We start from the raw sequence: 23,152 nt of genomic DNA on the forward strand, positions 1-23,152 counted from the left end.
TTTTTAGTAGCTTCTCTTCATGTACTGACAATCAAACTTGTTGCAAAACACACTCTGTAGCCTCTGTTTTATTTCCTGAGACCCCAGGAAATACAACCACCCAGGCATGCATAATTCTTGGCATATACATATAATATAAGAGAGGATTTCTTAAAACAATTGTTTGCTTCTAATGGCAACGTGAATGTTTTGACAAAAATTCCATTGAAATGAGAAACAATTACTGAATTCTTTGCATATTTTATTTTTCTTTTTGATTTCCAATTCACACACATCTGGCATATTTTACATCTTTGCAATAAAACATGGTTACAATAGCTTAAGGAATTTATATATCCAAAATATTTCACCATGATCTTAAGATGAAATGAACTTGTCTTCCAGATGTTCAATAGTCTCCCGATTCTAAGCTACAAACTCAAGATATTGCTTACAGACGGGTGATGAATAACTTAAATCATTACACTGATCCCCATGATTTCAGAATCTGATAAATACAAACAACAATGAAGAAGGAAATTCAGTGCTAAACTTACTAATACAAGGTGGATAACAAATAAGTAATCACATCAATAAATAATGATATGTTTTGGTGCAAAGTGCCAATACAAAGAATCCATTATCTTTTTAAATAAATGACTGCAAGTGAGTGTAAATTCTGAGAAAATTACATTCCTGTTACATGCCTCATAGCCCTACCGACACAATATGTACATCTATGACAATACAGTCACCAAATATACAAAGAAGAAACATGAATTAAAGTGTATGTACCCCTGGGTGTGTAATTTGATCAGTACAATGTGCAGAAAATTATTTCAATAGTTATCATTATGGTATTGTAGAACATGAAGTGCCTTAGCCTGAGTAGCTTCAGGTGAGATTTTCAGAAGCACTGAAAAGAATAACCTCAGTCACCTTTACAATCAAGCTAAGGCTGTCAAACAAACCAAGCTGCTCAGAGCAAAAATAAGGGAAAAAAATCACGGGGGCTCCCTTGCCCAAGATTTGTTAATAATCCAGAAGTATAGTACTTTGCCTGTATTGGGAGTCATCAAGTATTGCAAAACATTAAACTGAACTTCCCTCTTTGCTCCCGGTCTAGTCTTTGAATTTTAAAGGGAGGAATTTAATTTCTATTGTGTAAAGTATAAATTTGGTAAATGATGGCTTTTTATCCAAATGATTCATGAGCAGAACTCCACTTAAGAGGGGTAAAGTTTAGATTCAAAAACTAAAAAAAAACAAAAAAAAACAACTGTTGGTGGAAATGTCAAATTACTGTTTGCGCCCAAATTCAACCCTTTAACACAAGCTGTACCCTTAGGAGATCTCCAGTTCCATTTGTGTGAATGCACCTGTTCCTTCAAGACATCAGGTTTAAAGTACATGCAAGTTGTAACTCCACAATAAAATTAAGAAACAGTTTTGTTCTTTATACAAGGTTTTACCTTTACAAAAGTATCCCTTTAAAGTTAAGATGTGCATCTGATGTACAAAGTATCAAACGTATTTTTTTATCTCAGCTTGAAAAGAGGCTGGAGATGGGATGCATGTTAGGTTCAAAGCCTAAACATTGAAATAACTGGAATCAAGGTTCCCCAGAATTTTCAAAAGTCTCTTGTGGCGCATCCTACTACCTTTTCTCAATAAACAAAGATATATGAAATAATTACCAAAACATCTCCTAATTCATATAATTTACATGATACAAGCTTGCTTTTCAGCAGCTGGTGTTCAGTCGTGAAAAAACACACAAAGTAAAATGGTTGCTGACTACAATGTACAGCTATTGCTGGGTGTAATGGAATGTACAACGGAGATCAATGCAGACGTGTTTTTCCACCAGAGACTACCCCTTTCATTGCAGCACTTGTGCTCTCAGCTTTACCTGGGCTTTCAGTTCTTCATTCCGCCTCAGTATCTGTTCTGATGTTCATAATGCCACCGGTTAAAATCTATATTAAAAGCCACGATGCTGCCAGAAGCCATGCCAGTAATCAGAGTTCTGAAAAAGATGGAAACAATGGTCCTGTTAATACTTTTTTTACCTTCTCAAGCAATGGCTTAGCATAAACAGTAAAAAAGCTAGAAGAACAAGGCAAAAAGTTGCAACACTGTTTGAAGATTAAGTTCATGGGTGGGATTGAGTTTGCAGTGGAGTCACTACATTTGGATGTTGACATATATGCCAAATTTCTACATTCCCAGTATGGTCAAGGGAGATCACAGAATCACAGAATGGTTGGGGTTGGAAGGGATGGCTGAAGATCATCTAGTCCAACCCCCAGCTAAAGCAGGTTCACCTAGAGCAGGTTATACAGGATCACATCCAGGTCAGTTTTGAGTATCTCCAGAGAACAAGACTCCACAACCTCCTGGCAGCCTGTTCCAGAGCTCTGTCACCCTCACAAAGTAAAAATTTTTACTCATATTGAGATGGGACTCCCTGTGTTTCAGCTTGTGTCCATTGCCCTTTATCCTGTTGCTGGGCACCACTGAAAAGAGACTGGCCTCATCCTCTTGACACCCACCCTTAAGATATTTGTATGCATTGAAAAGATACCCTCTCAGTCCTCTCTTCTCCAAGCTAAACAGGCCCAGCTCTCTCAGCTTTTCTTCATAAAAGAGTTGCTCCAGTCCCCTAATCATCTTCATAGCCACCTGCTGACCCTCTTCAGTAGTTCCTTGTCTTTCTCAAACTGGGGAGCCTAGAGCTGGGCACAGTAGTCTAGATGTGGCATCACCAGGGTGGGGTAGAAGACAATCTCCCTCCACCTGCTGGCCACACTCTTCCTAATGCACCCCAAGATACCATTGGCCTTCTTGGCCACAAGGGCACACTGCTGCTGGCTCATGGCTAACTTTGTCCACCAGGAGCCCCAGGCCCTTTTTTGCAGAACTACCTTGCAGCAAGTCATCTACTCATGCATGAGTAAATTAGGTACATATTTTATTTATAGGTGATTTCGTTGCTTTACAAAATGGGCACATAGCACAGGAATGCTGAAACGTAAGAAAAATAAACTGAAATGAATGCTGTATGATGTTCTAATATGCTGTGAATTCTCTGCATGTCATGAGTTTGTATATAAGTAAGAAATACAAGATTGATGCATGATGCAAACAGCAAATCCACTCACAACCCTGCATAAATGCAACATATAGACTTACATTATAATCAGATTACATTAAAAGACTGAGGGACCAGTTTCATATATCTTTTATATTTACAGTTTGCATTTTAGTGACATAGTAGTGACATAAAAAATCTAGGCTGCATCCTCCTTGCTCAAGAAGGTCAAAGGAAAGGACTACATTCACTCCTGGTGGACAGATCCACTGATAATATTGTACACTTATAGTCTAGATGCAACCCAGTGAAATTCTCAAGCTCTACATAGCTGAAAATCAAAAATGCACCACAGACTTATATAATTGATTAAGGCATTGGTTAATAGGCACTTCTGCACTCTAATCCAGTCTGACTATTCCTGTGTTCTTAAGTTAATGTAATTTCACTCATATTTTGCTAGCTGAGTTCCTGGCTTACTGACTTCAATGATATAAGACCTCGTCTTAATGTTAAGTGTTTATGCTATGAAACTCAGGGAAAAAATGCAGTCAGAAAAATCAAGAAGATAATAACTAGGGCAATGGTTTTGGACCTGTTAATGACTGCATACCATAAATTTATACCTTAAAGTTTATGGAGATGTATAATTTGTAAAATTTTACCATGTACATACAAATATTTACAACAAACTCACCTCTGATCATGAGAGAGGTCCATAGCTCTTATGCCAGCATCACAGCCAGGGTAAATATAGAGCTGCTTGAAGTCACAGGCCTGCCATACTTCCACTACACCGTTGTCTCCCCCTGTCACCAAGTTCTGCCCATCACTACTCAGGAGGATGGCCTTCAGGAGAAAGAGGCAAACCCAATCACACAAGTTAACTTTTATGGAAACAGGTCAATATTACAAAAAATTAATCAACTTATAAGCATCTAGTTTGCTGTGCCCACTTTAAATTTGAAGAAAAAGGCTCCCACTCCTCTTTCTCCCCAACCAGAAAGTGAAACAACTGCGTCATTATAAACCAAAAGGTCTTTAACTGAATCTGCCAAGACTTGAGTTCCGCATATAACATTTCAATGTTTGTGCTACAATACTCAGTGCCATCACTAACACCTAAAGCAGAACAGCGATCTGCATTCCTAATGCTACTGCAAGTGCTAGTGACATAGCAGAGCCCTGGAGGCACAAATTCATGTCTTGGCTAATAAATGAAGAATGGACACTTTTCAAAGCATTTTGTTTCAAAGATGTATTTCCCACTGAAATTTAATTGCAAACAAAAATTCCAGGAATCATGTGGGACCATGAACAATTTATTCTTATTTACTCTGGAAAAGTTCAAGTGCATTTTTGCATTTGGAGATGGAAATGAAAGAATCTGTGTTTGAACAGGACAACAGGAGGTGGTAATTTTGCATATGTGATTTCCTTTAAATCACATGGCACATAAATTCAATTTATTTTAAGAAATAAAGGTGAGACACAACAAATGCTTGTTTGCATTAAGATTTACCCTGGTTGAATCATTGATCTCCATCTGAGCTAAGAGTTTGCCATTAATGCTGAAATTGCTGAACCGTCCTCGTTCATAGTAGATGATGCAGTGACCTTCACTAGATACTGAAATTAAGCGAGGATACAAGCAGTTTTCTGTTCCTTCCAGAGCTCTCAGCAAATCTCCAGTAATTGTGTGTACCAGACAAGGACCTTCTGTATATGAAGACATAGCATACAATTCCTGCTTATACGAACTGTATATGCTGTGCACAAAGGCAATGCATAATATGCATTTATATCACATTAGATGCAATATAACATATTAGATGCAATGTTTGCTGAAAGAATTTAAAATACGCAACAGATAAGGAAATGCACAAGCTAGCATATTAAGAAAATAGATACAACATTCCTAAAAGGTGTAATTTATTATTTACTCAAACTGGTAGAAATTTTCATTAATCTATCTTCTAAAATATTCTTTCTTCTTTCCAGGCATTTAGAAGCCTCCATCTTACTGTTTTCCTCCAACATGAACTCTCTTTAGTCTGCCCATTCACATTAAACAGATGGGGCCCTACCAGTGACTAGTAGGAGCAAATCCCAGAGGGCATATAATTGTATCACTGCATATTTCTCCTATAGCCAATGGCAGTTCCTGTAGGTCCTCTCCCCCAGTGATACACTATATGCATAGATTTCAGTCCTGAATTGTTTTAACAATGGGAGTCATCTGACAGCCAAGAGTTAGTATGATATTTGGACTATAAGAGCTTTTAGGAGATCACACTATAACTGCACTACTCCAAAGAGATTTTCATGTGAGATTTTAATGTCTTTTTATTACTTCTGATGAAAGAAAAAAAAAACCTGTGAAAATTAAAATATACATTTTAAGATGCAAAACTAGGCTATTTCCATTTCAAGATCTATGAAAAAGCTCTTTTGAAAGTGAGATCTGTATTCCTACTAAGAAAAAAGAGTCTCTTCTGTGATAAATGTAAAGAGTCGTGGTAAACACTACATGTTTGTTTTTACAAATCATAAGATACTCCTGGACAGCACAGTAATCTCTTCCTTATACAACTGGCTCATGACCCTGAAAGTAAATTCATAGTGGTAGACTCAGCCACCTCACGTTAAGCCTTTCTAACTTCTCTGAAATTCACACAGCAGCTGGGTTTGCCCAAGTAGAATGAATCACAGCATCAGTGGATTCGTGTGTAAGCCCTTCTGGTTCAGGTTTTTATCTGTGTTTGCATAAAGGCTTATGCAGAGAGACCTCAAGTCTGTCTGGGCCCATGGGATATGACTGCAATGGAATTAATTTATTTTCTCAAAAAGCTGAAAAAATAGCTTTGAAAATAGTGAAGTGCTAAAATGTTACAAGTGATGCTTCGGCCATTAGGATAATTACCATGTTAGATTTTTCAAAAGAAAAATGTAATACCTGCATAGCTAAGTGGTCATGGGCACGAAAAGGCATAAAGAAAATACGATTTACTATGCTCTGTGAAGACATACTGTCTGACTGCTCTTTTTTGGGGTTATTGGATAAGAATGTGCAAGCATCAACCTGATGCACAGGAGTTTTCTCAGAGGAGTCTTATATGTGTGGTTTCTCTGCCTCTGCAGATTCTCAAGCATGTTATCACAGTGTGCAGCAAGCTTCAGTGAGACAGCCTCCCCATGTGGGAGCACAGCAGCACTGAGGAAGGACAGCAAAGCAACCAGCAGTGCTACAAAATGCAATCTGAGAAACTGGAAAGGGACTGGAAAGGGCAGAAACTGAAGCCCCAAAGCAGGCATCTGCTGGAAACCAGCAATAAAAAAAGGGATTTTCACTCTGTGTTTCTATATGCACTAGAGTTTGAAGATGAAGAACATGAGTAACTCAGAGGACAGGCAGGGCCTCCATTTCACTTGATCAATCACAAACATATTATGGATTTGATGTAATTTGGTCCTCCAGCAGCCTTTACCTCTAAAATTACATAAATTACCAAAACATTACACACTTAATGAAGCAGAAGATAACAGAATACAGATTCCAGCAGTAAGAGTATATAAAGGTGCCTTAAGAGATGAGAGATAGCAGTACTTCAAGAAAAAAAACTTTAGGTTCAGTATCACTGTACATTTTTTTCATTAATTACTTGACTTTGCCTATGACTGTTATGTAGTATGTCATTACAAAAGTTAATGACCCATTAGGACTTCTTGTTAAAAATGCCTTTACTCAATAGTTTCACACTCAGCTTTGAAAATAAACGTTGAGCTCTGAGGCAGTGTAAAAGATGATAACCCAGGAGCTCAGCCTGTGAGCAAAACCAGGCAGAACAAGCATCACATCCATCTTAGCCTTAGAAGCAGAAAACTATTCAAAAAGGAGTACAAAGATATCCATGGGGATGAATAAAACTGGCATCACTGTAGACAGAGAAAGCAAGTAGCTGGATGTGGATGTAGGAGTGGAGTGGAAATGAGATAGGAAGATATATAATGAAGAAGAACCTTAAGGGAGGACAAAAGTAATGTAAAGAAAGGAAATGTAAAGAAGGGAGAGGAGATAATGTAGCACAAAAGAAAGGAAGAGAGAAGGGAGAGGCAAACAGGAAGGGAAAAAAAAAGAAATTAAGTTTGCCAAATTAAGAAAAAAAGCTGAGAGAGGGCAGTGGGAGAAGAAAAGTGCACACGGAATTAAGCAGAAAAGGAGAAAGTGGGCACAAGGAAAATAGAACAAATGAAGGAGAAACAGAATAAGGAAAGATAAGCAAGCACTCATTGAGGCAGGTGCTTCATTTATGATGATTAACTGCTATACAGAAGAATGCTGCAGGTATGGAAAGGCATTTTGAACATTTGTATTAGCAGTTGTTGGACATGCTGGACTCCATTGATAGGTATCAGGGGAAAAGTATGAACAGACAGTAAGAAAGTTTAACAGAACCTGCAGATTTCTTACTATTTTGAATCCACCACAAAAAGCCCTACTGGATGAAGTGCTGTCCACAGATCAAAACCCAAGCAAATTAACCCTGTTTCCCTTGTCAAGGAGACTGAGGTCAGTCCTACAAATTGCCATTCTATTAAGATCAGGGCAGGAATCTGGAGCTGGCGTTTCCCTACATATAGGTCTCTATCAAAAGGCTTTTTTTTTTTCCAAATCGATGGATGTCATTATGAATTCTTATATAAATTTATATTGACTACTTTTCCAGATCTGAGGGGAATAGTAGCACAGGCTGATAGTTGGAAGGAACTTAATTTGTGTCCAAACCTGGTAAGTCTGGACAGTAAGCAATAACATTCAAAGTTGCTGTAGATTCCCCCAGAAATACAACACACCTTAGCAGAGGAGACTTTGAATAAAGTATATGTGGCTTGAGGGAATACTAAGAAGTACCACAAAAAAGGCTCTAAAAATTTTAAGACTTAAATCATAAAAACATTTCTGACCTTTAGCACCACTGATAACAAGTCCCAGCTCTGCACAGACCGACACGCAGACAACTTCATGGTCATGACCAGTTAGAACAGCACGAGGAGCTGGATAATCACCTGTTAAAAAAACAAAACAAAACAAAACAAGAAACACACAAGAAGAAAACAAAAATAGGAAACAGAGGAATGACAAACCAGACCTGTTTTATCCACAAAAGACCTTTGCCGTAATTTCCCTTAAGTCAGTAAGTACCAGGGAGCTATGGTGGGCTTAAATATCTCATACTTAGGTTTCTGAACAAAATACATTCAGATAACATAAAGTTTCATAAGCACAGCTTCCCAATACATTAAGAGAAATGTTTTGGTTTAGAAATTACATACGTATAATACCCAAATAATAACAATACATAGCTGGTTTATGGCCTAAAAATAATGTGTAAACGCATATTTCAGATAAAGAGCACAAAGTGTGGTGGTATTAAAAGAAGCTGTAGTGTACAGCTCTGCTGTCAAATATATGTCTCCAGACTTCTGCTAGGAATCTAAAGAGTAGGATGAGTTAAGGACGTGTATTAAGAATCATAATGTGTTTCATGAAACTGGGGGTAGGAAAAGAAGAGAGGAACAGCACTGTAGTAGAAAGATACTACTGTTGCATAAACATTATTGATTCAGAGAACACGTTGAATGCTTACAGATTAAAATTATACCTAAAAGTGGTTATGGGTATATGTCATTTTACATGTATCACTATGGATATCTATGCCATTTTTATCACACTTAAGGTATTAAAAAGTAAGATAAACTACTCCCTAAATATTTATTTTTCATATTCAGGAGTGAAATGTATTTTACTTTGAGTTCAGGCAATTGGGTATTGATGGGGTATTTATATGACAAATAGCAACATTTCTGTTGTTTCCAATAATAACAGATGCTGACATCTTAAAAGTGGAATTCCTATATGCAGTTAAGGAATTGCTCAGTATTTGATATTGCTTTGCCAGTCAAAGTTAATCAGTAACAAAAAATTAGCAACTTGGTAGATATCAGAAATTTCATCTGGTTATGATGAAATATAGAAAACTGGGAAACCCCAAAGGACTGGAGCCCTGCCAGTGTAGTTCAAATACTTTAAAAAGATAAAAGAAATGACCTAGGGAACTACAGATGAATTACTGTAACATTAATCCTATGCAAAACAACAAAATGGTTAATCTACAGTTTTGTCAACAAAGAATTGGAAGCTGCAATGAGAGTCTTGTCAAGCAAGCTTCTTATCTGTTTTTGACAGGATGACAAGTAGAGTTGATAAAGATGTCTATGTTAAAACGGCTTCCATGTATTTTTTTTCAACGTATTTGTGTTAGTAGAACAATGTTTTGATGTAAACCCCTTTGATATGAAATTGACTGCGGACAACAACATGGATAGCACAGAAGCTGGTTCAATGACAGATCTTAAAATTTTTTAACCACAGAAAAGTATCTAGTATTAGCTGCATATTAGGATATTGGAAAGTAGGATGTCCAGTTAGCAGCTGGGAATTGATCAAATACTAACAAATAAGATAAATACAGTATAATATAAAATCCTTGCTGATAAGATATGGTTGCATATAAAACTGAAACAAAGATTCATGGGCAACTGTAAAATGAAGAGACAACATTCTTTGCACTGCCTAGTTAAAGGTAGAAAAATGTGTTTTATTTTATTTATTTTGAATATGGCCAGGTGGAAGGTTGATGCTCCTGCCCAAGCACAAGCTCTGCTCACTGGAAAGGACATTCTCTTCAGGAAGACAGTGAGACAGAGAAGGATTTTTGGAGCTAGAAAGGAAAACTTCCTCCACATTAACTTTCAATGCAATATCCTAGAATAGCAAATAGATGTTGAGAACCATCCTGTCACCATAGACCAGAAAGAATAAAGTTGTGTACCCACATTTAGAGAAATTAGTTTAAAGGAAGGTCACACAACTGATACAGATAATAAGACAGGAGACTGCACAGTGTTTAAAGTGTTTTCTTTCTTCACTACACAGAAAGCAAAGCAATGACTTGACCAGTGCAGCTGGGAGTCACAAGCGTAAAAGATGTCAAATAACACAGAAATTTATCTTGCAGCTACTGGCACAGTGAGGTCCAATGGGTGAATGGCTGCACACATTTCAACCCTGTGATAAAAATGCAGTTTCCTAACTGGAAAACCAGTTAAACACCAAAACAAACTAAAAAAGGAACTACCCTAGCTGTTAAGCAATATTGCATAGGTTTCTGAAAGACATGCATTAGGAAAGGAGGCTTGGATAGACTTCTGTGGTTCTATGAATTTAGTCTTTTTTATTGCAGACACTCGCATCACATAAACTTGTTAATAAATTCATGAAATGTCTACCTAGGTATACAACTTCGAAGGATGTTCCAGACCTTTCCTACTCTAAAGGAGAGAAATATTCTGATTTTCAGTATGAATTTAATTTCTGTCTAACTTGTATCTATTTCTTCGTGTGTCAGCATTGCCCTTTAGCATTAGGTCTTCCCCCTCTCTTGTGTTTTCCCCTTCTATTGTACTTACAGAACAAATCAGCCCTCTCGGTCTTTCTTTCTTCCTCTGTTAAACAAACCAAACTCCTTTGAAGTGGCAGGCTTGCCATTTTTTAGTCATTGCAGCAACACATTTCTCTGCCTGTCTTGCTCCAGTTCTGTCTTAAGTATTTCTTGCCAAACCATAACATCTCCCCTCATCAAAATTTTAATAAGAATTCCATGTATTTTTACCATCTTTCTGAACCAGCTGAGAACTATCAACCATGGATTTAAAGGTTCCAGTTTTGGATGCAATAGTACTGGGTGGCTCAAGCTACCTGTTTTTATTGTTGCATAGCACAGACACGCTAACACTTTCCTATCATTTATGAAAATAGCTACCCCAGTAAATGCTAGTTTCCCAATCTTTATCTCAGCCTGCAAGAAAAAAATTATTCTGGTCTGGAAACTGAAGATGTGAACAGAAAACTGGGTTTTACGGCTGGGGAAACATTCTAGTTGGAAGAAACAGAAAATGCAACTCATCAAAGATAACCTATATTTTGAGATTTAGATTTTTATAACTTCTCCATCAGTGTTGATGTTCAGAATCCCATCTCCTTTTGATTTTTTTTTCTCCAAGTGTATAACAAAAGGGGGGGGAAGGAATTAAATTAAATACAGAGCTTTCCACCTTTCTTTTTCCTTCTGTATGTCCTCCTGGGAAAAAGAAAATTATGCTTAACAGTCATCTTGGCTTAAGCTCTGATTATAGAGGTACATACAGCAGCATCATCAGACTGAAGGGTAAGAGACTGAAATTATTAGATGGTTAGAAATTTTTTAAGGGTAAAGAAATAATGCAATTTCCAAAAGGGCATTTTCCTTAGTGTTTCCTAGGAAAAGACTTTAATATCATGAAACTGTAAAATGCCTGAATATTGAAAATGAAAATATTTAATTGACTTCTTGATTTTTATCAGAAACAACTGCTTATGAGAAACTGCTTTTAAAAAACAACTGCTCTGAATTACAGCTCTTTGAGTCCTATTACTCAGTAAATACAATTTAATAATGGCATATCATTAACAGTCTAACAGTAACTGAAAATAGGATTTTTCCTCTTAGGGCTCTGTGAAAAAATTATTCAGTGATACTTTCTACAGGAAAAGCTGTGGCATGGGGGAACAGAACGTCAGTCATATTATATTTTATTGCTATGGACAGAAGCTGTGAACTCCAGGAATCATTTGAAATCTAGCAAAATATTCTGTCACTGTCACATCACCACTGATAGATGCAGCCAGAGGTCAAAGGCTGAAGCTCTGAGAAAATATCAGGTGAAAATATCCTACCTAAAGACTGAGATACCATCACTGTAAATTCCCTGTAATTTCCCCAAAGGAGCACCTTTGAACCAAATTACTAGAGGGCAGATAGAAAAAATAAAAATCTTAATTGTATTTCAAAACAAATAAGCTTTTCTACGAAGTCTAAAACACAATACATCTTCCCTTCTCTCTGAAAAATTTAATGCTTAATTCTATTGTAAGGTTCTTCTGGAACAAATGGTACTCTTGCATTGTAACGAAAATAAAAGAAAAAAAGAACAGACTGTTACCATTTCTCTCATACTGTTCTTTTCCAAGAATTATGTACAGATTGCTATGGGCACACATCTAGGAGTTTTCTGTGTAAAGAAACATAAGAGCATGAGGCAAATTTCAGCCTCTATTTCATCTCTGACTTTGACAGAAGCAAGTACAATGCTATAGCTAAATTATCTGTTGAAAATAGTTTATTTTACTATTTACTTTATTAACACTTTTGAGGGGATATTCATCAGAAAAAAAAAATCTTAGAAAACACTATGGCTTTCATGGAAGAGAAGATGTAACAGCCTTCTTGAAATTCTACTTTCAGAAAAAAAAAAACCAAATCCTTTAGTTTGGCGAATATATAAGTCTATGGGCAATAAATAGGAATATTTCAAAGTAGAAAATATCCAAATAACAATTTCCACTTCAGAGAGCAATGGTTGTAAAAGAAAGATTTCTGACCAAAATATAGTCATATATTCAAAATATTCCCAGCTCTGGCAGAACTGGTTTATTTGCTGAAGAATGTGAGCAGCATTGCATGTATCTACAAACAATTCACCCAGGTGAGTGGAATTTCAGGTACCTTGAACCTATCCAGGCCTTAAAAGGAAAAAACACAGTGGATGAGAGGAGAGTAAGGATTTGCAGCTTCTCTTTCTATTTCTTCCACTAAATTGCTTGGGAACTTTGGCAAGTTGCTGAACCACCCTGCACTGTACAGCCCCTGCAAAGCATTGGAGCACACACCTGTTGGTAAAATAACTGCATTAGTTCAGGTATATTATTGGGTCATTTACCTTTAGTTTTAAAAATTAATACCTAAATTGTACAAACATAAAAGTACCATAATAACTCTTTAACAGCCAAAGCAGATTGCATGTGTGACAATGTGCTTTGCACAGGTCCTGCAAACAGCCATCCAGTCCATTTAATACAAGAACACATGGGTGGCTATTTTGAAACTGATGCCCTTTCAAAGTCAAACTAGGGCAGATTAAAATGTAGAGGGATATAAAAGAATAAGTGAATATTCTGAGTTCAGAATAACTATTCCTTCAAGATATAAACTCATGAAACCAATGACATTCATAATTTAAAATTGTTTAAAAATGTTATGCAAAAGGAACACATAATGGTATACTTCATGACACACTTTAAAAAAAGTGCAGGTGAAGTGAAGGTTAACTTAACAAAGATCTTTTTTGGTAGCAGTTACCCTCCCTTTCAGATATATACAGAATACACTCACTTGCAGTGGATGAATTGTTAGCACCTCTGAGGATTATAATGCTAAACAAACCCAGCGCAGGGCTGATAGACACAATATTTTCCAATGGTCAGCACAGTTCCCATTAGAAAAAGCAGGGTTAACTCTCACACCTCTTGTGACCATCCTCTTGGAAGCTACAATAGGTAATGAGAAATGTCAAGTCCTAAGATCAATGAAATTTCAGGCTCTAGGGACAAAACAGGAATAGCATTGATCCTTTTAAAGAACACCAGTCAGAGGGTGAATGTAATATATTGCACAGAGAGACTCAAGAGGATAAACGGCCAAGTCCAACATACCTGACAAAAAATTCAATCAGCTTTTAGCACAAGCTGCCTAGCCTTCCCTTCTTTCATGAAGGAGTCTGATTCTAATTAAAGTGTGAAAATTAATTTTTATCACTTCCAAATTAGTTTCTGAATTTGTGTCTGTTTCAGATAAAAGCATCTGTCCCTCACTTTTCTGCAATTCAATCATCCACTTTGGTATGTGTTCAAAGACTTGGACATAATTCTCATTTTCAAAGTCACTTGTTTGAAAGCAACATTCGGTAACGCAATCATAAAAATATAAAAATAAAACAACTACAATGATACATGTTGAACTCCGGGGCATATCATGTACACTCTGCTCCTTTTCATGATTACTAATACAGTTGGTATGTGAAAACAAATTTGTATACAAATTAGCACTCAGTTAAAACAAATCCCTGTATTTTGTAAGAGAAAAAATGTCAAAACACAAATTGTCAAATGCTATCACAATAATTTTTCTACTCAATCTCTTAGAATTGCAAAGATTTACATTTGCCAGATCACTTCAAACACTTAAAATAAGCAAACTATGTCCTTTGCATGCGCCATGTCTTCTTAAAGGAAAACAGATTCCTTTCACTGTTCTCTCAACTGCAGCAGATTTATATAATGGGGTCATCAACTTGATAAAGTGAAGATTCATATTACCTATTTCAGATGGGCAATTTTACCTTAGAAAGTAGGTATCTGACCATGGCAAGATGACTAAGCTTCATTCAGTTCAGTGTTTTTTCCCAGAGGTGATACTTACCTAAGCAAAGATAAAGAAATAAGGGGACTCTCAAATATACATAAAAACCTGCATGCAGCTGCCCTTCAGCCTAAAGGAATTTGTGCCATATCTCCCACTTTTCAGGAGCATCCCCATGCACCAGCCTCTAGTCTAGTCTGGAAAAGGACATTTTCTATCACTGCTCTTGGAGGTTAGACATTGCATAGCCGTGAAACCCATTTTTGCTGGACCAGAGAAATTACAAGTAGGGAGATTTGCCCTACATACGGCTGCTGAAGTTTTGGTTCAAACTGCAGCTTTGGTTCCTGATTATCTTGATTCAGCTGTATTTTTATCCAATCATTGTGTCTCATAAGATCCTTAAACAAGAGCAGAGAAAAGAATTTTGCTTTCCATCAAAGCTGGAGGTTCACAGCATGCCCCTCCCACATTAATTTATAACCTGATAGTCAACATATGTTTGTGAATATAGGCATGTAGGTTTGAATTCCCCCAGTCTCTGGAGCCCAAGAACTGGAGTCTCCAACTTCCTGGATGAACATTCTAACCATAAGGCTTTTTACAAGTCATTTTTGAAGGCTACTTCATGGAAAACATTATCTTTAAAATCTGGTAAAACTTGACTCTTCTCACAGCAATTGTAAGAAGTGTCAATAAATTGTGACAAGTACAAACTGAACCAGAAACTCCTTTTTGATATTTGTTGTAGAGTAAATGCGGTAACTTAATCAATGCATTGATTGGAAAAAATATTTTTAAACTATAAAATGAAACTCACCATGCTCTCATAGGCAAATTTTCAACTGCTGAGCTGGTGCAGCCACTAGCAAGAGTCTTATCTAAGACAAAATTTTTCTCTATTCTCCTCTTTAAACCACAGCTGATTCTGTATTTCTCACAGACAGAGCTGGGGTCACCCTCTGACCACATGCTCACACAGGTATTTCAGGAGAAAGCTCTGTACAAGTCCAGCAGGTTAGGTTATTGACATACATGTTGTTTTATAAAGATTTTATCTAACCCTTGGGTATGGAATTTTAGCAGAATCAGCAAGGCTTTTGTCCTGACAATCTTCTTCCCCAGAGTATTTCACAATAAATGATTGTGACTACTGTGTTTTCTAATGAAATGGTATCTACATTTTCTATACAAATGTTAAATTACATAAACTGTTTAGGACTGGGGCTTGATTCTCTCTCACCCCCATTCTTCCCCCCTCTCCCCCGCCTTACATTTTCTGAAACAGCTAAGTTCCCTTTGGTAATTGGATGCATTGAAGCTGAAATTGATAATTAACTGTCTTTCAGCTTAAAAGATCATTATAAAGTCAAGCATATGACCCAGATAATTACTATACCTGACATTTTTCTTTGAATTCTTCACCTTCTTACAGCCTGTGGTTTAAAATACCTTATCTGTGTCTCCAGATGACAGCTTTTAAAAAACCTAATCCCTCTTTCTCCCCCCTGAAAATATCATCTACATCTTTCTGGAAATTCATTCTAAAGATGTTAAGTAATTGGATTTGACCTACAGTGAACATCTCACTTTCATTTTTCCTACAAGATAAATCATAATCTTCTACCAGCAAGTATATAAGAAGAATAGATTATGAAATATTTTTTTACTACTTTGGTAGCTGTAACTCTGTAAAACTTCAAACATATTTTCACAAGGATTGTTAAGAATTCTTCACTCATGGAAATAAGCATCCAGGGAATCAGTCATACAACTATCATGCCTGTTCATATTAGGAATAGAATCTAGTAGGTATTACTTAAGCAGAAAGATTTAGTAATTGTATTAGTTTTAAAAGGCAGAAGGTCCTTCAGGCACACAATCACTCATGTGATCTATTCTTACTGATGTATGTTCATGAAAGGTCAAAGTAGCTGTTAATAAGAATATGTTTACAACACATGAACTTCTTGTTTTAGTACAGAACTAGTACATAATTAGCATATCCATAATAACTTTATTCCAATGAGCAGAGATAGCAATAGTAGCGATGATATCATTCTTTCTCAGCATGAGTCTTCAACATTTCTGCAACAGGAGTATTAAAAAATTTGATCAATAGACTGAAGCTGCAACAGTGGACTTAATCTGATATTTAATCTTCCTGAGTTCTGCTACCTGTGCCTGCGAGATGTCATTTGCCTGGACATAGCTGCAAGCACAGTTTCCCATTACTCTGACTATAAGGTATTTTTCTTCAGCAAAACAGTGCCTTACATGTATAAAGGGAGAGAGAGACAGCAAATCATACAATTTGGTTTTGTTTCCACTGATTTCTCTCATCTGATTGATATCCTCTTTTAATAAAATTAAAGATCTCCAAGGCAGACACTTCCACAATTACACAGCTAAGATATTAAACCTGAGATATACATAAATTTCAGATAAATTTCTTACTGGGACATAATTTTATACACACACACCCACCCTTCATTCTCTCTCTGTTATAAAAGCAAACAAAAGTCAGGTGAGAAAGAGGCTTCTATGTGTCTTCTCTTTGCTTTGCTTACAGAAAAATGGAAGCAAACTAAAACACAATAAAAAAAATACTGCTGCAAAATTAACAAAATATTTACTTTGTAACAAATAAGACACTTTTCTACCAGACATTCAGCTGAAGAAATACTTTCACTTAGATGTCTGTAACTGACAGGTCTACAACTGCCTCCAGTCAGTACTTGATCAAAATTGATAGTGATGGCTTTTTCCATGTTCATCCAAAGAGGCAATATCCTTGCGCTGAAAATAATCATCAGAATTCAGAAACTGCTTTAAATGAAAGTGATTTAGCGTTGTACAAAACAGCTTTAGTATATGAATAAAAGTGGCTCTTGTCTTTAGCTGTGGTCATATTACTAGCTTGGGTGAAGGGACCTTGTAAATTAGTTGTGAGCTTTAAATGCCCTCTTACATACACTAGTATTATTATTATCATGCCCTCTTCATCCTGCAAAGCACTGATAGCTAGCTCCCTACAAATTAAATGTAAACTTTTCCTGACATTTCATATTTTTCTATTTTTATTCAGTCACATTGCTTCACCAAAGGTTTGCTTGCTATAGAAAGACCTTCCTCACAGAGACTCATTTAATTCCATGGCATGTGAGACATCCCTTTTTTGAAAAGACAAGCAGCTGATATAGCATGCTGTAGCACAAAAGAAGCAAGAAAGTATGCCAGAAAGTATTTCTGATGAAAGTCAAAATATAGTGATATACATCCTGTCACTTAAAGGCCATAACCGTCTTGCTCTAATTTATGATGACATGATACTATAAGTGATAAAGGCAATTATGAATTTAAGAATTACTCCCATACTATTATCTGTTACCACACACAGACTGTTTAAACCTTTTTTGGGCTAGTAATGAATTGCTTAGCATGTTGTGCTCTTCTTACACCAACTTTCAACCTGTAGGAGAAGTAATGGATATATTTGGTAATATTTTCAGAAGCTGACAAAAGGAATACTAAGAATGAATTGGTGTGACAGAGATCCTTTCAGGAAGGTCTGTTTATACAGGATACTTACTGCTGTTTGGATTGTCACCTATAATATGATGCCGGCCACTCCAGTACCAAAGCAGCAATGTAGCATCACGAGACCCAGACACGATGTAGCAATCACCACCAATATAAGACTCTGATCTGGCAAGGCAAGTCACGACATCCCAGTGGCCAAACACAATCTGAGTTAATTTTCCTGATGGGAATGCAAAGTGATACAAATTCAGGTTTTTTAAGTACTTGCAGCATTTAGAAATCATTCACTAACTCATTAACAGATATTCAGTTCAAACTTAATTTTTGCCTTATGTCCCCTAATTAGAGTTCACCACATGCTAGAACAAGATTAGAAAACTCTTTTTTTCTCTCTTTTTATGTTCCTATTGAGGGCTGTGCCCTGTGCCAATCCATGGCCTAACCCTCATTCTGAAAATCAAGACAGTGCTGCCATCACTGAATATTAAGTGGAATTACTGCTTCATCAGTATTTAAGCAATAGTGTTAGAACATGATTTGTGAATTTCATGAATGATAGGCATAAGACAGCACATGAACTTTTCCATAATGGTGCTACATTATTATATCAAAAATATATATTTGTTCTATGTCAATGTCAAACTAAGTTTTACTTCATTACCTCCTGTCTATTATCTTATGCAGTTTTTAGCAATACACTGAATAATATTAGACTCTGCAATCAAACAAAAAAATGAAATATTGTTTCTTGGTAGCAAGCTATGTAACCTACTTTCTTATTACATGAAATAAATAAAGATGGAAATAACACAGCCATAAAAATATTGTAACAAACATTTTGCTTTATCCTTTTCATCTGATTGATTTCCCGAATATAACTATGTTTTTCAAAATTTACCACTTGCAAAATTATATGCCTGTTTTCTTTTATATCCTTTATCTTCCATAAAATAAGCATTTTAAATCCTTTATGCTCAAACAATATTGAAGGGTATTATAAAATGCCCTATATCATTTATTGAGGGGGAAGCACAGGCATCAGATAAGGTAGTATTAGGACAAACATCCACTTTATAATGCAAGGAGAACAGGTAGTTGTATTTAGGGTCACACATCAGATAAGGTAGTATTAAGACAAACATCCACTTTATAATGCAAGGAGAACAGGTAGTTGTATTTAGGGTCACCTGTTTCTGTAGAATAAACTCGAAAGCTCTTGTCCCAGAAACCACAGATAAGAATATAGCGATTATCTGCTGTGACCACGAAGCAATGTGCATTGATCTGGATACTCTGATCCACAAGGTCTGTGATCTGTCGTTTGTTCACACCCGAATTATTGGCTGTAATGACATGCAAAACACATTTTACAAGTAAGCCATTCCAACACCTTCCTGTCATCCACTTACAGGAGAAAATGAATACATTTAACTTTCAATGAACTGTGAATTTGTTGTTGAGTAAGCATCTTAAATATGAACATTTAGAGCTGTCTATATGGGTGTCAGAAATACAAAATTCTTGTGAGATTTCTGGTTTCCCTCTGCGTAAGACAAAATGTTTTACAGGAGATGACTATTTCCTATAAACTGCCTGATACACTGCATAATAAGTGGTAGTATTTTAAGTGCTCTGCAGAAGTAGTGTCAAAAAACAAAATGAACTAGGGGAAAGTGATAGAAGCCCATTTTAAATACCAAGTCAATGCTAACAATACTGCAGAAAATACATTCTAGGTGACTGGCATCTCACCTATAGAAAATCTCCCAGCTTACATTGTGTGACCTTGACATCCCTTATACCTGCAGACACTTAATCAGATCAAAGACATAAGGAATCAGCCAATGAAACTATTCAAATCTAACATGCTTTTTCAACACTCTCTTATCCCTCAAGCAGAGAGCAAGGCCATGGATTTTAATGTCAGAAGAGGCAATGCCACCTGGAAATTACCCCAGAAGGAGAGAAAGGGAATGGTTCATGCAGAATCCTACCACTCTGACAGTCAAATTGAGCTGCTAGGAAGGTCTGAGTTAGGGGAAATAAAACTCATTCTGAGAGACATATTTTGTCCTAACACAGGAACAAGACTTAATGCAGATAATATTCTCAAATTTCTTTTGTCCCTATTTTTGGTTATTCTACTTCAATTGCTTAAAAATGCATGAAATCAAAAACTCAGCCAAAAAAATCCCTCAACCAATTTTAAATTTGCTTGTAAAAGTTAATACCGTGTATATACACATTCCAAGAACGCACATTTAAATTATCAGACCCTCTATGCCCATCCACTGAAATAATGAATGAAAAACAAGTAACTCAAATTTCCAGAACAGGTGGGCACAATATTTGTGCCCTAGCTTTTGAGAGGAAAATCTGAAGAGAAAACCATTGTCATTATATGAGCAAATGAAGCATACAGAATGCGAAATCTAACTCTCCTGAGGTACTTATATATAAATCTTTTAACCGTGAACATTGACACAGACAAAAAAGGAACTTTTCATCTGGAGATGTTTAAAAATGCTTTTTTTTTTCTTGCCAACGTTGCAAAATTGTCACTATCCCCAATTTCTGTTTCAAAAATATGCCTACTGCGAAAACAAAACCAAACAACCCAAAACAAAATAAAAAAATCCAAAACACCACAAAGCAAATAGTTGAAAAGAGAAATAATGACCACTAGGAACACAAGTCCTGCATTGAATAGATTTAGCAGATGCTATTTCTCAAAATACTTCACTTTCTCAAATATTTTGGGATTTGAAAAAAACGATTATGACTTATTTTAAAATCCAGTCTTTCATATATTAATTTAGCAATGCTAACTAAACCAATCAAAATCATAAACTGAATGAAATGTATCTGCTTCTGCACTGGTATATACTGTACTGGCTGTAAAAAATGAAAATACGTGAACTCTACCAGATCCTCACATTTTGTTTTGCTAATGTGACTTGATAAGAGAACAGAATTATAGATATGGGTTGACAATGTAACTGACTTAATTGGTTGTTTCTTAAATGCCAGCTGCTGATGATGTTAATAATAAATAGCACTCATGTAAATCATTCAGCATCAATATCTAATGCTCTTAGTTCTCCAGGACTGACAAGAATAAATATTTTCCTATCTACTGTGTTAAATGAAGCATAATATATAAATACAGCTTAATCAATAATTCCTGAAAATGCCGTTTTCAAATATATCACTACATTCTCATCTTGACATACCAATCAATGGATCCATTTCAATTGGAAGATGATGGGCTTGATCCAAAGAATATCCTGGGGCTCCCCGAAGGCCTACACATGAAAGTAAGAATAAAGTACATAGGAACTTTGTTGTCTAAATTTTTTATATGATTTTTCTAGGTTTAAAATTGCATTATTGGATATATAAAAAAGTCACTTCTTACTATTACCACAACTTTGTTCTATGAATCTTTTAAGAATCCTTCCTTTGTGCTACATAAATATGCATTTGTTAATTTTTCAGTAATAATAACTATAAACGTATGAGCATGAACTTCATCATGCTTTCTCCAGCCATAAACATTCATTAAACTTCATTAACTCATTTGAAACAGTGTAACAGAGATTTTTTTATTTTTTTTTACATTTAAGCACTGGGTGAGATAACACAGAAAAGACAAATAATTGGATTAAACATTGCTATGAGTTTTTTACACATGGAAGTGACAGAAACTTGGACCTTTTCACACATTTATCTAGAATTTTTAGCAGGGAACTTGTGGGCTACAGTAAATTTGTCACAATTATTCCTATTATTTCTGTCCTGAGCAGTCCTTAAGCTATTCAAATGTGCATCAGGGGCTGCATGTTTAGTGCTATCGGCTCTCATGCATGGATGTCATTGCTTTGGCTCTTCTGAGCACCTTCCTTAGCACATAAATCACAACGGTCACTAGTGATAGCACATTTTTTGTCAGAAACTGCTGTGTTTCACAAGAATATCCTCTATAAGAGGAGATACAGAGTTTTGGGGAATAAATTCCTTCTGCTACAGCAATAGTCAACTGGAGGAGGCAAAAGAAAACAGGGTCTATAGCTGGCCCTGCTATCTTCTGAAAAACACTCCTATGAGAACTTCCATTCTTTTTCTCCTTTCAAAACGAAAGCAGACTGGGCTTTTATTAGGTTTGTGTGGCAAGTTGTTGGTAGCAGCAGGGGCTACAGTGGTGGCTTCTGTGAGAAGCTGCTAGAATCTTCCCCCATGTCTGACAAAGCCAATGCCAGCCAGCTCCAAGATGGACTCACTGCTGGCCAAGGCTGAGCCCATCAGCTACGGTGGTAGTGCCTCTGCGATAACTTATTTAAGAAGGGGGTAAAAAACTGCAACGGAAACTGCAGCCAGAGAGAAGAGTGAGAATATGTGAGAGCAAACAGCTCTGCAGACACCAAGGTCAGTGAAGAAGGAGGTCAGGAAGTGCTCCAGGTGCCAGAGCAGAGATTCCCCTGAAGCCTGTGGTGCAGACCATGGTGAGGCAGGCTGCACCCCTGCAGCACATGGAGGTCCACACTGAAGCAGGGGGGTGCCCGAAAGAGGCTGTAACCCTGTGGGAAGCCCACACTCGAGCAGGTTTGCTGGCAAGATTTGTGACCCCAATGGGACCCACACTGGAGCAGTCTGTTCCTGAAGTGCTGCGCCCTGTGGAAGGGACCCATGCTGCCACAGTTCAAGGAAGAACTGCAACCTGTGGGAAAGACTCATGCTGGAGAAGTTCATGAAGAATTGTCTCCAACATGACACACATGTTAGACCCCATGCTGAAGCAGGGAAAGAGTGTGAGGAATCCTCCCTCTGAGAAGGAAGGAGTGGCACAAACATGAGATCAAATGACCACAATCCCCATTCCCCTGTGCTGCTGTGTTGGAAGGAGGTAGAGCATTTGGGAGTAAAGTTAAGCCCAGGAAGAAGGGAGGAATGGAGGAAAGTGTTTTAAAGATTTAGTTTTGATTTCTCATTATCCTACTCTGATTTGACCTGTAATAAATTAAACTAATTTCCCAGAGATGAGTGTTTTGCCCATGATGGTAACTGATGAACTATCTCCCCCTGTCCCTATACCAACCCATGTGTGTCATATTTTCTCTCTCCTGTCCAGCTGAGGAGGGAGAGTGATAAAGCGGCTTTGGTGGGCACCTTGCACCCAACC

The 23,152-nt window shown here is 36.8% G+C and overlaps 1 protein-coding gene across 12 annotated transcripts in view; it reads right to left on the reverse strand.

Moving 5' to 3' along the window:
- Nucleotides 1-224: 224 nt before the first annotated feature.
- The window catches only part of NBEA (neurobeachin), a 507,179-nt gene continuing 484,251 nt past the window's right edge, over nt 225-23,152 (reverse strand). For all 12 annotated transcript variants that reach the window (XM_062615053.1, XM_062615045.1, XM_062615050.1 and 9 more), the window contains 7 exons: nt 21,207-21,278; nt 19,161-19,316; nt 18,023-18,193; nt 8,039-8,140; nt 4,596-4,792; nt 3,771-3,922; nt 225-2,008 (listed from right to left, as the gene is read on the reverse strand). In XM_062615053.1, coding sequence (XP_062471037.1) covers nt 1,918-2,008; nt 3,771-3,922; nt 4,596-4,792; nt 8,039-8,140; nt 18,023-18,193; nt 19,161-19,316; nt 21,207-21,278 — 941 coding nt within the window. In that variant the 3' untranslated portion in view covers nt 225-1,917. The remainder of the gene's footprint in view (nt 2,009-3,770; nt 3,923-4,595; nt 4,793-8,038; nt 8,141-18,022; nt 18,194-19,160; nt 19,317-21,206; nt 21,279-23,152) is intronic.

The sequence above is a fragment of the Pezoporus occidentalis genome, unplaced genomic scaffold, assembly GCF_034315485.1.
Source record: "Pezoporus occidentalis ecotype Australia unplaced genomic scaffold, CSIRO_AGI_Poc_V1 ctg18, whole genome shotgun sequence".
Taxonomy (NCBI): Eukaryota; Metazoa; Chordata; class Aves; order Psittaciformes; family Psittacidae; genus Pezoporus; species Pezoporus occidentalis.